The sequence below is a fragment of the Cydia strobilella genome, chromosome 1 (genome assembly GCF_947568885.1).
Source record: "Cydia strobilella chromosome 1, ilCydStro3.1, whole genome shotgun sequence".
Lineage (NCBI taxonomy): Eukaryota > Metazoa > Arthropoda > Insecta > Lepidoptera > Tortricidae > Cydia > Cydia strobilella.
The window spans coordinates 25749570-25767955 of NC_086041.1; the positions used below are offsets into that span (position 1 = coordinate 25749570).

The following is an 18386-nucleotide window of genomic DNA, read 5'->3' on the forward strand; positions in this document are numbered from 1 at the left end:
TCAATCAGGCAGATTACCCCGTACCATTTACTTATTAGCCTAGCTTAATGCATACCTACGAGGTTAATATGCGAATAATGATTTGAGTCTAGATAGAATTATTAGCTTGGTCAGGTCCCTAAAACTGACTTTTCGGGAGGAGTTCGGTTGTTGTTATCAATCTTACCTACGTTCTTTAAGTCCGTCACAGACGTAACGTAACATTATAATATATCGTAAGATATATTATCTTATAGCAAGGCATCTTACGATATCTTTTACGTACTATTTGACAGAGTCTACACTTGGGCTACACACGAAGCTATAATATATAATTTGGTATCTTACGATATCTTCAAGCAAGGTATCTTAAGATACCTTAACATGTTATAGTTCGGTATATTATGATATATTTTGGGACATTTCGTCTCTCGCACAATGTCTAGACATAGAGCGATATATATTTTGGTATCGTTTACGTGTGTGGTGCTTAGCTATACTCTAAGATATCTGTCGGTATCTGTCGGTATATTATCGCTCCGTCTGCGACGGGCTTTAGAACACTTATACAAGCTTCACATTTAAAAAACAATTTGGTAAGAGAAACTGTCTACTACTATGATTACTATGATACTACTGTAATTTTTGTTCTGTTTGTTTTTATCTGTGTTATTTTGTAATTTAAGTGAATTGAACTGTATTTGCATGCATGCAACTGCTTATAGCAAATAAATATTTGATTGATTGATTGATGACGGGAGATTCGAACTTGTTAAGAATGTTAAGACACTTGTTAAATAAAATAAAACGCATCTCTGCGGCATTTTCTATGTGACACTAACACAGTAGTATGTTTACAGAGAACCTCGCATCACCGACACAGGAGCCGGCGAGGCAAGAGCGCGAGAACGGCGACAGCAAGCCTCCCAGCACGGAGCCGCCGGCGTCCTCGCCGCCCTTCCAGCGCGACCCGCCGCGCACGCCGGACAAGCCGCAGTGGAACTACCCGCCGCCGCCCGTCGATATCATGGCCGGCGGGGCCGCCTTCTGGCAAAACTATTCCGGTGAGTATCTGTCACTTTCGACGCCACAAACTATAGGTATCTGAATCCTTCAATGGTCACATTTATCGGGGTTAATATCAAAATTATCAATGTCTTCAGCACTTTTCTTGTTGAAAAAGGGAAATACTTGTCTGGTTTGGCAGTTATCATGCCACAAAATATATCTTGTTTTATTTCATGCGAGCCACATTCATGTCAAAGTAGGGATATTTATAGCATAGAATTTTTGCTTAAGAAATTGTGGCTCGGTATATTGCATTGTAATAAAAGAAACTGACGATATGCGTTATGCAAGATTATATTAAAATAATTTATATAGCAACAGCAGAATACAGTAGTTAGTCGTACTAAAGACTCAAAAGCATAGTTACGAATATAATTTATTTTTAAGTCATACAAATTACGACTTCCAATAACTAGGAAGTACCTTCCAATAAACATTCTTATTGTGCTTTTATTGGGGTAAGTTTGGTACGCATGTGAGATTGCAAAGTTATTAAATCCACTAAAAAATGTTAAGGGTAGCTCCCTTAAACTGGAATGTTCGCTGTACATACTTAAAAAAAATGTTATTACATCATGAGTTTTAAATTCAAATTAAGCTGTGCCAATAAAAACAACAAACACAAATAACTTGTCCTCCAGCTTTTTTTTTTCATTTACAGTTGTATCTTTGTAGAGAATCCAAAATTTTAATGTATTAGTTGCGATGCATAGTAGAATCGACTATGAGTTTACATTCAAATGAAAGCTTTAATAATCTCGCGTATTTTCCAGGTAAGTACTTACCAAACGAATTGCATTTCAAGTGGAAAGCAACTAATTTAAGTGTTGCCTTACCCCAAGTATCATTCAAGACGCACGCAAACACGCGAAACGAATTAGGCACTCGCAATAGCATAAGAAACTGAAAAAGGTCGCAATCCCAACAACTGGTTAGAAGGAAATGTGATTATTTTAGACACGAAACCAAATTATTACAATTAGCTGAATATTTTAGCGGCTAACACACTTACTCTCATAAAAATATTAAGGCATTGGCTCTATGATCTAGCAAGTGTATTTTTTTTGTACAGTCAAAACCCACGAAAGTTAGTTATTTACGATACAAGTGCGGAAAGTAGGAAATTCGCAACGAGTGGTGATAAATAAAAACACGACCGAAGGGTGTTTTTTTTTATTGATTTACTCAATAAAAAGTACACAGCAACATTCATTAGACATATTTTTCCGCCAAACTGCATGACAGTTTGTTGGCGAACGGTAGCACTCAACATTCTTCCTTAATCTACTGTGTAAGGTACTAACATGCAGCAACATACTTACCCGACCAGTCGTTGGGCCTTATCTCATGGCAACAAGGTTAAAAACGGGTCAGAGAACTGTGACGCCAATGGAATATTTCTTTCAAGTAACATACTTAAAATACAATCTTAAGTATATCTAGTACAGTCAAGTGTAAAAAAAAATATGGGTGCCCAATCATACTCAAAAATATGTCCCATAGCTCTTATCTCAGCGTCAACTATGGGACATATTTTTGAGTGAGTTGTCTACACCCATATTTTTACACTTGACTGTACTATGCTGTACTATCATCATATTTTTATTTTATTTTATTTATTTTATTTTTTCGTGTATTTCTATTGTTTTAACTTTCAATTTTAATTTTTAATTTTCAATTTTAATTTCAAGTTTTACTTTATCTTTTTGTGAATAATGATAAGATTATTTTAAGTGATAATTGTATATATTTGTTGTATAGGTAATATTTTATGACATTTGTAATAACTGGTTATGGGCATTGCAGCTTGAAATAAATGTTTTTTTTGTTATTTATATGTTTATTCTAAGGAAATAATATACAAAGCCAATAGAAACTAGTATCAGGTAGGTACCTATGTTGCACTTTAGCTACAAGTAAACATTGTAGGTTCATACAGACTTATACAATCAGAATCTTATTATCGAGGGCGTAATGACGTAAAACTAGCTAACACCACGTTAGCCTGTTTTGTTGTAATTGTCTAATAAAAACAGTTTGTTTATTTCTAAAGGACAATAGGCTACAACAGTCGTCTTCAGAAGGGATTAGATTATAAAATCGACACGAGTTGCGACGAATTAATTACCTATTCGCACGTGTATCGTACAACGTTTTACAGTACATATTCCCCTTTAAATTTTCGACATAGGCACGGAAAGTGCTTATTCCCGCACTAGTGCGGGAAAGTAGCACCATTGTACTGTTAATAATAGATTGTTAACCAAGGGATGAAAGGCACTCATTTCTGTCGAGTTAGTTTCGCCAATAGTCCGAGACTGAAATGGTGCCTTTTACCCGAGTTAAACACTAAAAAAAGTAGTAAAAGTAAAAGTATCGTTGTTTATGGAATGGGGAATTAAATATCAGAAAGGAAATTGTCCAACAGATCCATTTAACCCTTTACCTACGGGGACTTTGAACACCCAGTCACCGCTCAATACGGGCATGTATTGGCGAGAGTCAGCGCTTTGACATAATTTCACTTACTTGTAACTTTTGAAGTACTACAGCTACGTGCTTGAAATTTCACACACACATTAAGTATAATATGTTTAGTTAATAACTAATCACTTGGTGTATTTATATTCACTAATATTTCTTATTTCACGCTTAATATTAATCACTAAGAAATTGAAGAATTTTAAGTTACTATTAGCGAATTTCTCAAAATTAAGTTTTAAGGTATTAGTTTATTATATATGTAACACAACTAACTACTTGAATGATGATAATTATTGAAATATTGCAAAAAATAAATCACTTAAAATGTGGCATACAAACAAATCTCTGCTACTGACGAAAAATAGTGATGTGCGCATATCGATACAACTGTCGATATTTCTGTAAGTACGGGATAGAAGCTCAGGAAGTTATGTTTTTAGTAAAAAAAATATTATATTCCAATTTTGTAACTATTTGGACAAAGAAAAGTCAAAAAACTAAAAATAACATTCAAAACACCCACACGTCTCACTCCTACAACAAGTCGATGAAATATAAAACAACACTAGGACCGCCATATTGAGTTCAATTATTTGCGCTTCTGCACCCCTGTCAATGCCATCTACCGAAACATTATGATATTTTTTCTTTGCACCTATATTAATCCCAATGCATAATATGACCGCTATTACCAAGACACAAGGTCTCGTTTTGATTTAAAAAAATATTAAACATGAACATAGCTTCGATCAACTATAGTTGACACCCGTACTGCAGCGGTGTTGCCTTACTGGCAACTCTGGTTGACACCCGTAGGTAAAGGGTTAAAAACTTACTTTAATTGCTTGGTTTAAAAAAAAACTACTTGTAATGTAAAATGCTCTAGTGCAGAAACGTATCACTACCTGCACACCTCATAGAACAACAATGACCCACTTTCAGAGCGTGAGAAATGAAAACTATTTTCCCTATGGCATAAGGAAAATACCTAGTTTTAGGCATAGGGCCTATGCCTACAACTAGGTATTTTAAATGATGTCTTAGGACTGCTCCTTGAGTCAGTATTTACCTTTATACTAAACGAAGACGGTAAATATGAAAGTTGTTTGCAGGAAAACAAAAATTAAAACTTGATTCTTTTCTACGCTTCTTGCAGTGCCGTCGGTAAAAAAATCGTAAATTAGAAAAGTTTCTCTCCTTTCTTTGACGAACGGGATGAGTCAAAATATAACGCAGATACGCAAGTCTTTCCATTCAAATGATAGGTTTTAATTAAAAATGGGTAATTGATTTTCCAGAGTTTTATAGAAAAAGTTTTAAGTTTTAGAAAAGTAACAGGAGTTCGTAAGTTCCAATCCTGACTCGTACGTAATGACTTTCTCGGGACTTATGAACAAAATGTCTTTTGTTTTTTTTATAAAGTTAACAGTTATTTAAACTTTACTATGGAAGAAAACGTAGTGCGGAAACTTGCATACATAGACAAAAAATCGTAAGTGTGTGTGTAAAGTTCCCACCCCGACTAACCGTGGGGACTGAAGCCCAAATCCTCTTGTACTTACATTGAGAGGAAGCCTGTACTATGTTAGTAGACTCGATATGTATAGGCCGGTGATGTTCATAGAAAAAGTATTGAACGAAACATACATATCTTTAACATACCTATATATAAATATATCTTTCTCGTTGGAACTGATAAGCAACTGATGGTAAGTAATATAAAGTTGAAAAATTAATAAAGAGGGAACTTCTCCCGCGTACTTTATAGGTGAGCTTGTAAAATGAATGGAAATAAAATCGTACCGCACAGGTGCGGCCGAAATCTTTGACGATAATAACTTTCTCTTTACCCTTCAGGAATACGGACTACGTATTTACCTGCAACATAGTATTAACCGACAGTTTAAAAAAAGTTTTAAAAAAACGGGTGAAGGGTTCCGTAGTTACCATTCTGCCAGAATAGGCCTTAAGGGGCCCACTGACTATCAGTCGGCCGGACGATATCGGCCTGTCAGTTAGAACAAAAATTTGACAGTTCCGAACAACTGACAGGCCGATATCGTCCAGCGGACTGATAGTCAGTGGGCCCCTTAACGGAGGCGATTAGTAAGTTGTACTTACATAAATATAAATAAAATATAAATATAAATAAATAAATATTACAAGCATTGGGAGTATATACCTTCGCAGCACTTTTTACGTCTTTTAACTAAGAAAATAATTTGTAATAATTCAAAAACGGCTGGACCGATCATGTTCGCTATAGTTTTCATTGAAAGTATGTATTAAGCTTTTGTTTCACGATATTATTATTTTTCATATTTTTGGACCCATGGTTCAAAAGTTAGAGGGGGGGGGGACACATTTTTTTTTCTTTTGGAGCGATTATTCATTTTATCAATGATGATGATGATGTCCTCCCAGACGTATTCGTCGACGGCGACATCCCGACAAGCGTTTTATTTTTAATTTTATATTATTAACTATTACGCGCATGGGCGCGAGCGTGACTTGCAAATCCAAATTTGATTTTGAAAGTCATTCTTCGTTACACACTTCCGCATTAGATTACTGTAAAAAAAATATTTTTTCGAGAAACTGCCATTTTAAAGCTAAACCGGAAAATCAGTCTTCGTTATTAAAAATATACAATCAGAGTTTTATGTAGTGCCATTGGTAGACTTGACATCAAAAAGATTGGTAAACGATTTAAAGCCTGTGTCAAAGTCACGAACGAGTAGAAATTAAAAAAAAAGTAAAAAATCTGTTAATAGAAAATCAATCCTATCTCTGAGATTGGCCACGCTCTGACAGTCATCCTACGTACGCCGCCGCGCAACATCGCCCATTTATTGGAATTATCTGGAAGTGTTTCAAGGGATGCGGCAGTATTTTAAAGCGTCTTACACGGCCCTCTTTCCACAAATACCGTTTGAACAACGCTTTTGTGCACAACCTTCTCGAATTCCCAAAAATAATTAATGAAGTTTTTTTGCCAGATTTTTTAACAATAATTAATATTTCGGTAACAATGAGCGAAGGTGTCGATTGCGGCGTGAAATTTAAAATTTTAATGACGAACTCCTATATAGGTTAGGTACTTGGGTTTTGTTATAGCAATTATTATTATTTCGGGTTGACGCGTATTCTATTTCAGAATCACAGACAAGATTTACCTTGAGTACCTATATCCTGTAAATGTATAGGCACTTGATATGATATAGGTATATATATCATGAATAAACAGCAGCAGTAGAATGAACTCCGTGATCGAATTGCTCCAAAAGTGTACACGCTTATGATTATACGATTTCTTGTGCAGCTACTTCTGCTGCTGGCGGTCCGGTCACGTTCATATATTTGTAGGAATACAATTGGATAACTTATATTAAGATCTTAACTAACGTAACGTTATGCCAATTATTTTATATAACAAAAACTTAACATAAAAATCGGTAACACGAGTTAATGGATTTCTAATCATAGTTATGATCAGACTGTAAAACGTCCCTTTATTTGGTTGTTTTTTTTTTACCAAAGAAATCGGAGAAATTTAACTAGGCAATTCAATACTGCTTTGCGTGACAAAACTCAGAAAAATAAATATAAAGTCCAACATCACAATAAGTTTTTGTGTGATCCAAATAAAATAAACAATTGGTCGTCGCGAGTTGGCGGGTATCATAATTTCTTGCTCGAATCTCTATTTAGTTATAGAATCAATTCGTTTCTTTTAAAAATTAATCGACAGCTTGGTTCAAGCAACCCGTTTTTCTCATCGATTCAAAAAAAAAGGAATGTATTGAAATGCCTACGTGAGGCTAACCAATGCTAACAACAACCAAAATAAAAATGTTGAACTAAGTCACTTCTTCGTCGCTGAGACACGAAGTACCAAACAATTACGATTAAATGAGAATTACTTTTTGAGACACAAAATAAGAAACATTAAAGTAAAACTTTTATTAAGCAAAGCGCTCAAGCATTACGGGTATTTCAAAGAACAAATAGATTATAGCAGTCAAAGGAACCGGCAATTCTATTTTAAGAGCGGCAAATGCAAAAATATTACGTATTCAAACAAACCTAATGGGACATTTAAGGGGTGGCAGCGAACTGAAACGGCAAAGGCCGAAGCTTTTAAGTGTATAATATTTAATTGTGACGCCCTAGGCGTATAATCTCGCCCGGGATAATAGGTTTCTGTTTCGGGACAACCCTCGACTGCGACACTTGCGAGTGTGATGCCCCGCAGCCAGTCTTCACTGAGACAAATCGGATTATAATTGAGTTTTTTTAACTGATGAATGTTTTTCCAAGCAAAGAGTTTCACTTGCCGTTCATGTTTCTTTGTACAAATAATTAATGTATCAATTGTCATATATTTGTGTCACTATTGTTTGTAATAGGTCCAGCTCTAATGTAAGTATTCAACTATTCAGTTTAGTTAAAATAACACAAAAATAAAATAGGCTATAAATTTGGACACTCGAATCATAAATTGTAAACGAATGCCAGGATAAAAAATTGAATTCCCTGTTGAGAAAATGTTCTATCAAAGTAAGCAAAAAACGCGATTCCGTTTATATCTTTTATATCTCGTAAATTGCAGGAGGCGGCAAGCGTTGCATGAAATTGAATAAGCATATTTCGTAAAACGTCGACGTTTTCGGAGACAATTGCCTTACCTCACCTACTCTTGCCTCTTCACGAACTTTGTCAATTTTCTTAAAATCTTATTACTGTGTCTCCTGTTCTTGAGACGTGTTTAAGTTTTTAATCAAATCTTTTTGAACTGTGTCTTTTAGTCATACACATTCATAGGCTTAAATTTACAGAACCAAGTAGTTAATCAGTGTTTAATACTAGTGCTTTGATTTGCTTGTAACTCTTAATTAGGTAAAGCGACATAACATGACCAATGACAAAAATATATTAGGTCGTAATTTCGCCACTTGTCTTTAAATCTGCCATATGATGTAGGTATCTACGTCTATGATAGAGAGAAGTGGAATTCCTTGGGGGAGGCTTTTACCCGAAAGGGGCCCACATATTTTTTAAGTTAAATTTTAAGTTAAGTTATTATACTCTAATGCTTTTATATTCACTTTGTTTGAAGTATGTGTGGAAGTAATAAAGCTTTTTTATTATTATTATTTTATTAGATAATAACGTCTACGTCACTTTTCCCTTTACTTTCTCGAGTCAAATGAACCCTCACCCCCATGAATGGAGTTCAATAGTAAACGTTTCTAACTTTCTACACCTGTAGTTCTGGATAATTAAACTGATACCTTATCAGATAATAAATGGCAAGATTCCTTTTAAGTCATCACTCACTCACATATATATAAGACACATATTAAGTACATCGGTACGTGTACTTAGCGAAAATAACACGTAACGTATCTTAAATCAAACCGTAGTACCCATTTGAACGCAATTTAATAATAACGTATATTGTGAGTGACAGGGCAGACACGTTTTTACTGCGAAGTATGTCGAATATTAATTTGGCAAGTGCCACACTTGCGCCATTCTGTTTGATCTGAACCTCCACAGAACACTAATGACATTTTCCGGGACGGTACACTTACTTGTACCCTGAATATGAGCTTTAATTTAAATTGTGGCAGTACGAGTTCGTCCTGTATAATTGTCTTCTATAGCGTATTTGTAACTTCTTAAATATATTAAAACGTGTCACTCACGACCAATCATCAACTTTATAAACGTGACGAGTAAACGTGAGTGACCCGGTTTAATATATTTAATATTTTTGTGTTGATGAAAGCGAGTTCATTCCATAATTTGAAAGATCAAATTTCACCCGTTATAGTTATATGTATAGACATAAATTAAGGACGTTTAATATATTATTTATTATTGCCAACAGAATCCCTCGCCCAAGAGCTGGAGATGGAGCGCAAGTCCCGGCAGCAGGCCATGGAGCGCGACGTGAAGAGCCCGCTGTCGGAGCGCGCCAGCTACTACAAGAACTCGGTGTTGTTCAGCTCGGCCACTTAGCTACCAGACGCCGGGGCCGCCGAACATCCCCAGGAGCACGACAAGCCTGACGAGACCAGGAAACCCATTATCAGCGTCAAACCCGAATTCAGGGAAAAATAATATCCAAAGATTTTATTGGAGACTCAATTCGACGGTCCCTAGTGATTATTTCGAGTTAGCGAATGGTCGAAAACAATATGTTCATGTACATTAAATGTTCATCCGATTGTTTATTATAGTCAAGTTTTTCGTATAAAGATCTCGATGAAGTAAGTTGTACTTCTATGTTTTGAGATTAAAAAGCACTACAGTAATGTAAATATTGTTATTGAAGTAAGATACGTAGATTTCGTGGCGAAGTCTCATGACCTCTTCTTCCATAGTAAAATTTGTAAATATCGCTTTATTTAAATAAGTAAGTCTAACTGTTTATCGACGATTTACGTAATTTATTCGTCAACATTTAATCTTTAACGAGAGTACCTTTTAACTATGCCATATTTATAAATTAAGAATCAATCTTTCGTTTGACTTTCATGATTTCACTGTACATGGTTTGTATTCCGATAGTATTTGAGTACCTACCCCACATATCTTTAGCTTTGGGCAGTTAAAAATCAAATCGGGCACTTTAATAAATTGATCACGAAAACGGTAGGAATTGATCAAAGACTGTTTTTTGAGATTTTTCGTGTTCTACAAGTTGGCTCAAGCTGGTTTTTGTCAGGTACTTACTATTTCAGTTCCTAAAGTATTTCTGTTCAGTTATAAACTTAATTATATTTTAGGCGGTACCTATATTTTTTCGTATAATATACGAATTCGTCGACCATATTGAAAAATAATAGGATTATATTGTGATCTTCTATGATGTAATTTATTCAAATTTAGTGCAATGATTAGATGTAACTTTTACTATACATATATATATATATATATAGGTATCTGCATTACCTTGCGATAGGTTCGTTACGTTAGCTGTTTACAATTACACATTTATACAATTGAAATTTATGGACTGAACACAGAAGAGACAGTTTTGCGTACAATATAACCTAAGTGTTTACTTTAAAGTTTGGTGGCATAGACGCTGTATAAATAATTATAATCGCTGTATCTCATATCCATAACGAAGAGTCGATGTATGGGTAGCTATCCTTACATTAAGAGCGGTAGTTTTAACATTATATATAAAGTATAAATGATAGTGTTATTTATATGATTAGTTTACGGGGGACTTTAAATGTCTTAAATAACTTACATAAGATTTAGAGATCGTATCTGGTGTGATATTGGCGCTTGGCTATAATCAGCTGTATCATAAACATGAAGTACTTTTGTACTTTGTGGAGGGCCTGGCATATTCTGGACGTCTATTGTTGAATAGTTCGGAGGGAATAGTCAAGCGCCGACGCGATCGCGAGCACGCGCTGGATGCGACATTTCATCAGTAATGGGTAATGATTAAAACTTAGTTGGTACTATAAATGTTTAGCTGAGCATGTGTGACTGTATGGAGAGTGAATGTGGTACTTTTGTATCAGTTACATTTCATTTCCTCGGCATAATGTAGGGGCGACAATACTAACATAACATAGAACAAATTAATAGTGTATTTTGCTCGAACTGTCTACAATTCCAGTATTGTCTACTGATATTTTTATTCCGGCAGATATTGAGGCTACCTTAATATTCAACTTTGTTTGTTGTATGCAATTTTTGAGAGCAAGTGTTATTTATTATTTCTATTATAATTATTTTACTTAAAAATTGTGTGTGTGCCTTGTATCGTAGATGAAAATATCAAGATTAAAAAAGTGAAAACATCATTTTGTGTATTTTTTATAGTAACATAATTAATTTCATTACCGGGTCTAACGCGATTAAATTTCATTTTTTTATAGTATTAACTAACATTAGGTACGTAGGTACCCTCTAACTCAACACGAAATCGAAATCATAAATCATAGTCCAATTGACTGCAAAAGTACTGATATTGCTAGTATTCATGTGTTACGGCGCGATATGACTGTGCAGTTTAAGTGACAGCTGTTTAAGAAGGTTGATGCATCAGGTAAAATGAGGAAGTTTAATTTAGTCTCCATGCGGTGTCGCTGTAAGCCTCTCAAAGGCATTGTATAAAAAGAAGGCAAAGCCCGGCGACCCTAAAGGCTAAATAAAACGACTGGCTCTTGTAGTCGTAGGTCACGGGCACAAATTCAATGCTAGTTCCAAATCCATAACACGTTACTAGCGACCACATGCGAGAATATTCGCCCGGCAGATGTGTGATAAGACAGAGTTATTGACTAGGTATAGAAGAGATGTAGTCTAAGAAATAATCGTGTTATATGTGACCGCTGAAATTGATTAAAGGCAAACCGAAAAGAGTCCCCTAAAAGAGTTGAAAAAGGAGGAGTTCCCCTTTTTTTGTTATTATTTTTGTCATATTAAATCATTATATTATACCTACCTACTTACTTCCAGTTTGATCCCAATATTTTGCCAGAATGTATTTCTGATGAGTAATGATGATTATACCTATGATGATCTCTAATGAGTAGGAAATGAGAGAATTCCTCAAAACTTAGATTTTATCCAAAAAGTGTCAATTAGTGCAATGATTATGGACCTGCTGATGAAGACCAGAACGGAAATAATGTATCCTAGCCAAGTTTGGATTAATTGAAGGTAAGTTGTCGTGAGACCGACTGGTCATAAATAAAAGGGTGATGTACAGAACAAATAATAAATAATAAAGTGTGAATGTCTCTAACTCTCTAAGTGTCACAAATAGATACAGTCAGCAGCAGAAGTAGCTACGCGGGCCTAGTGAACAAAATGATCGACACACGGACTCTAATTAGTGAAGAGAATAAGGTTCTGTGCAGATAATTCTGAACGTGTTATTCTGCTTAGCTACTTCTGCTGCTAACTGTACCTATACCATAAAAAATAATTTATTATCCTTAGAGATGTATAGGGTCTCCAAGAGTTGAGGTCCTATAATTGAAAGATTAGGTAATTAAAAGAAAATAAACAAACAAACAAGAACCGAATAAGGTGTCTCACGTCAGTTCCACTCAAAATGAAGTTACAAAATATATAGCCCGTGTAAGATTGAACAGACCGGTCTCCACAAACAGCACCCGTTCAAGAGCATGACGCTTATCTCAGCCATCGCCTCCCTCAACCTTCCTTCGGGAAAGTGGTGACCCGAACCCGATCAACGATATATATATAAGCAAAGAGTTTTAAGTGAGCATGACACATTCAATCTGCCGGGCTGTATTAATAATTAAAAATTAATTAAGGTAAGGTAAGGTTAAGGTAGGTAGGTAAGGCGGGTTATAAGGCCCAGCATTCAAAAATAGCAGTTGCACTAGTATTATTTGATCAACACATCACGCACACACAGAAGTAACGTAGGCCGAGCACTTGATTGACGCGACAGTATCTCGCCGCGAGATAGACTACCCGTCTTTTACTAACTGTATGAATTAAAGGGGGACGGGTAGTCTATGTCGCGGCGAGATACTCTCGCGCTAATCATGTGCTAGCCCGGCTGATACCTATAACGAGCTGGCAACAACGATTAACTTCGCACGCACCGCTATTTTGTCAGTAGCGTCCATACAGTTAGTAGGCCACCAAACGAAGGAAAAATAGGGGAAATGATTCGTGTGTAAGTAACTTTTGGCATAGTTGTAGGGAATGGTGTATTAAACAACATACTACAAGTACCGGAGGGTTGGGGTGAAAAGCTAACGAATAGGAGACCCTAGGTCTCTTTTTATAGTTTTTCGTAAATAACTCGTAAACGGTGGCCCGTAGCAAAAAATGCTGTTACATATGTACATAATCTACATAAAAATGTCCACAAAAAAGTTTATGTACCCTTTCTGCTAGGACCCACATTTAAAAAGATTTTAAACCGAGAAAGTTACTTATAATCAATCCTAGTATCGTTATTTTTAGTATTTTGTAAGTGACACGTAAACGGTAGCCCATAGTAAAAAATAGTCAACGTCAATAATCTGCATAAAATTTCCTACAAAATAGATATACAGGTCCCAAAAACAGCACGTCAAACTGACACTGGAGGTGACCAGTTAGTTTTAATTTTAGTTTTAGCCTACTATTTTAGAGTAAAAAAGACAATTTCTTATACATATATTTAGTATAGTAAGACTCAAAGCGAATTATTTCCACTCATTAAATATGAAAAAAATAACATTAAAAAATTCTCCTGTAGTGAAGATACCAAATATTTCCTTTTGTATAAGTTTAAATTAAACTTAAAAACAATTTGGAAAAATCTGTTGTTACTGCCAAAAATTTCTTTTTTTGCGGGCCTTAATACCATGTTAATGTCCAATAGAGCCCAAAATAGTACTTTTTTAAAACTCGTATTTTTCAAGTGCTGTAATATTATTATAACTATTTTGGTTTATTGAGAAACTAACAAGTGAGGAACCTGTATTGAGCGAGTTTTACATAGGTATATAATATCCTGATTATTTCAAAAAATATTTCAGTTTAAATTAAGGTGGGCCTTATACAAATGCCACACCTTACACCTAGTCCAGTGAGAAACATTTTGTATGCTACGTGAATGACAGTAAAGTTTCACTTAAATATGACAAAATGCAAATTTAATAATGTTATTAGTTTTGGTAATGCTTTGAATACTTTTATTATGCCATATCTCATATTGGCTTATTATTTTATTAAGCATAAATCATTCATTAAGACATAAAAACTATGATCCCAATATGATTCAAATATCGGTTTGATATCAGGTGCACGGTATCAAGCGAAATTGAAGAAAAAAATATATTTTAATGTAGCTTTGTTTTTTTTTTTAAATAAATAGTTATTTGTTATACAAGGGGGCAAAGTTGTTGTTTAACCTCTTGTACTAATATTGATACCCCAAGCAAACGATTCCAAAATTTAAGTAAAATGAGCTAGTTTTAGGTTGTAAGGCACTTTCCCTCCAGGCACATTATTTTTTTCCACACCGTATACAATATACAGCCACTAAGCTGATGTGAAAGTTGCATTTCATCCACAAGAGTGGCAAAGTATTCTGATGCAAATTTTAAGTTGGTTCCTCATATTGGCTGGTAGGATTGACTTTTAAATGATAACTTTGAATCATAAATATTTATTAGTTTTTATTTGAATTTAATTTTTAATGTTTTACAGTAAGTATTTTCCACGCGGTGTGGTGAAAAAATTTGTGTTTCACTCAGGAGCAGTTTGGAATCTTTCGCTCGCTCGGGTATCAATCACGCAAGCTCGGGGCACGAGGGATTTTTGTAACTTTTGTCCCTTGTAAATCAAATAACAATTTTACATTAACAACATACCCACTTGAATTCACATCTTATGGGAAATTCAAGAATGCTGTCGCTCTGGTTTACGTTGTAAGAGTATAGGAACAACTGATAAAATTATTGATTACCTATCAAATCTTTCTCGCCTTTCACTAATAAGTAAGTACCATGTTTAATTGCCAGGCTAAACACAGATCTCTACCTATAACATTATCGTGATAATAAACAAAAAAAAAACCACCAGTGTCTGATGACATTTCAAATTTCTAATAAACCTTAAAATTCTTTTTAAAAATTACCAAGAGCAATTTAATCAAAAGAACCAATAAAACAACCATACCATAAACCTGGAAAGTCTACCACCCCATTTCATACAGAAGTTCGCTCTATCGCAATTTTAAATCCTGTGAAATCGGAAAAGTTCATATTTATTGCTAATAGATTTTCGCCCGATGAGCACCAGGTTATTTGGGATGCAATTTTATTTTGTCCATATGAATGATTTTTATTTTGGCCCCGGGGCCGGTCGGAATCGCTCATGCGATCACTCCCTTACTCCCTTTCCGATGTCGGACATCGTGCAATCGTTTTGTCGATTTTATTTTAAAAGAGCGTATGCGCGTCAGGTTTTCAATCATACACAATCTCTTAGGGCGACGAAGAAAGTTTATTGAACGTACGCGGGAAAATGATCACCAAATCGCCTTCTTCGGTTGGTTTAAGTTTCAAATGGGAAATTCACAATTAAAATTCAGATGGCCATAGGGTTTTAGGGCCTCCTGACCAAAGAAAGAGTATATTGATACCTGAGGGGGTTAGACGCGCGAATAGGCTTACCGATTTAGAAATATGAATTGATACATTTCAAATTATTTAGTCCTACATACGCTGAATCTTAATTTCGTAAATTGTATTACTTTTATTTGATTTATTTATTTAAGATTTAAAAATAAATTATTCTTTCAATTCAAGTAAACCAAATAACAAACATTACGATACAAGTGCGGTAAATAGGAAATTCGCAACGAGTGGCGATAAAATAAAACACGAGCGAAGGGAGTGTTTTAAATCGACACAAGTTTCCAACGTTTTACAGTACATATGGTCCTTAAATTTTCGACATAGTCACGTAATGTGCTAATTATCGCACTAGTGCGGTAAAGTAGTATCATATGTACTCGAATAGTTATTTACGATACAAGTGCAGAAAAGAGGAAATTCGAAACGAGTGGCGATAAATTAAAACACGACCGGAGGGAGTGTTTTAAATCGACACGAGTTGCGAATTATCTATTCGCACGTGTATCGTACAACGTTTTACAGTACATATGGCCCTTTAAACTTTCGACATATGCACGAAAAGTGCTCTTTTACGCACTAGTGCGAGAAAGTAGCACCATATGTACTGTAAAAATATATACAAAATTACTTAAAATAAAATGAACACTAAAAACTAAAACTAATCTTAATCATAGTACATCTCAAAAAAGGCCCCCGTGGCAACGTGCCAAAGACGCTGGCAGGATTCCCTCGCTGGATGACAATACCTATGCGCTGCCAGAGAAAGCTGCCAGCCCTCTAGTCTCCAGTAGTGTCAATGAGTTTTTTGCTCAATTCTTTTAAAATAATATGTGACGTGTGTGAAGACCTGAGGGTCTTGACACCAATGCCACAAAGTGGTATGGCTGAGACCCCGGTATTTGGCAAACAACTTCGGTACACAATTTACACTGAATAATTATTCATATGATATGATATGATCAATGAAATTATAGTAATTATAATATTAACTATCTTGTTCTTCCTACGTCTATAGCTTTCGCTTCAGTTCCTATGCCACCGGCTTTGTGGCTAGATTTTTGCCAGTACACAACGATCCGGAATCTAATGAATGTATAATTGTGTATTGTATGTATTCACCGTATCGTTTCCGAGTCTCGTAGTTAATACTCGTAGCGAAGTTAATATTGCGCGCATAAATATTGTCGCGCGACAGCGCCTTGCCGCCTGTAGTCTCCATTGAAGTATGGCGCGGATACAGGATGTTTCGAGAGCAAAACAAACCATAACATGTAGATATATTTCTCTTAACGAAATAGATTTTACCAATAGGGACACAAATATTAGAAATTACGTTAATATCAATATATCATTGTACTCCTGTGTGATATGACCAGCGTAAAACATTGATACAGCAATCTGACTGTCTTCAGATAGTGACAATCATATACATCGCAACACATCCTCAGGTAGCAAAGGTGTGTTACGATATGTATTTGGCCACTTTGGTTATCACTTCTTCTTCTTCTTCTCAGCATATTTACGTCCACTGCTGGACATATGCCTCTTTCATATCTTTCTAAAGTATTCTGTACGCCGCGCTTCTATGCCAGGTCGGCCCTGCTGTCTTTTTGATGTCGTCAGACCATATGGCTCGCGGTTTTCCTTCGCTTCGGCTGCCCACTCGAGGTCTCCAAAATAGTACTCACTATCACTATTTCATACCAACTATGTATAATTAATTTCGTTGGACAAGTTCGGGAGCCCCCCGTAGCTGCTCACGCACACGCACCTGCGAGGACGCGCGTAATTTTCGCTCTCTGCTCCGCGGATTAGTTTTTCCGACGTAATTAAATAACTTTGAGTTATGTTGGTGTGTGATGTACGGCTATGTTTATTGTCTTGTCGTACAGAGCGTACATGTCATTAATAAGCGGGAGTACGACTATATGAACGGTTTTAATAATGGGACTTAGGAAAAATGAGAGATTTGAGAGAGAATACAAAATTACTTCTTATTTGACAGTCAGGAAAATTGGGAGATAGCAATTACTAAGATTTTGTTTGATAAGTTGGTATCGTTGGTATTTGATAAGTTGGTTAGTACGAGCTGCATTATGAACCCACAACCTGAGATTTGAAATCCCCACACCTTCCCACTTACCTACCTGTCTGGTCAACCATCGTTTCAATCGTAAAATACAAGAAAAGGTGACTTAACTTACCCCTAATATAATGTCAAATTTTTCGAACATTTTAGGTATGTGTTGAGCATTTCATAATATACTAATACTAAATAACATTTAATCAAAGTAGGTACCTACCTACTGATTAATTTGTAAGTTTTTTAATTAATTATGTTTCAGACAAAAGTGTATTTTTTCTTTCATTGTATTTTCTTATGTAAATCTTAATCATTCTAAAGGCGATTGAGAAACAATCGTTGCGACACTCAGCTATGAAAACAACTGAACCCTTTTGCGAAAAGGGACTCTACCTAATTTGCATTAAGATTAATGAAAACAATTCACGAAATTATTTTACCCGAGGTGATTGCAAGTGAGATGGTAAAATCACAAATATAATTAATTAACTTTTTATTGTTATTTATTAAGTAGATACCTTTTTACATTTTATGACCAAGTACAGAAAGTACCTGTCTTGTACCTACGCTACATAACTATGTACCTACAGTCTTGTAGTCTGTTAAATAAATAAATTTGA

At 35.3% G+C, this 18386-nt stretch overlaps 1 protein-coding gene and 1 long non-coding RNA gene across 9 annotated transcripts in view; one reads left to right on the forward strand and one right to left on the reverse strand.

Moving 5' to 3' along the window:
* LOC134742441 (dachshund homolog 1) overlaps positions 1-11369 on the forward strand; it is a 203929-nt gene extending 192560 nt beyond the window's left edge. For all 8 annotated transcript variants that reach the window (XM_063675599.1, XM_063675608.1, XM_063675626.1 and 5 more), the window contains 2 exons: positions 840-1043; positions 9428-11369. In XM_063675599.1, coding sequence (XP_063531669.1) covers positions 840-1043; positions 9428-9558 — 335 coding nt within the window. In that variant the 3' untranslated portion in view covers positions 9559-11369. The remainder of the gene's footprint in view (positions 1-839; positions 1044-9427) is intronic.
* A 4640-nt stretch (positions 11370-16009) lies between these two features.
* Positions 16010-18386, reverse strand: part of LOC134742872 (uncharacterized) — a 219763-nt gene continuing 217386 nt past the window's right edge. The window contains exon 2 of the long non-coding RNA XR_010127974.1: positions 16010-16172. This is a non-coding gene — a long non-coding RNA (uncharacterized LOC134742872). The remainder of the gene's footprint in view (positions 16173-18386) is intronic.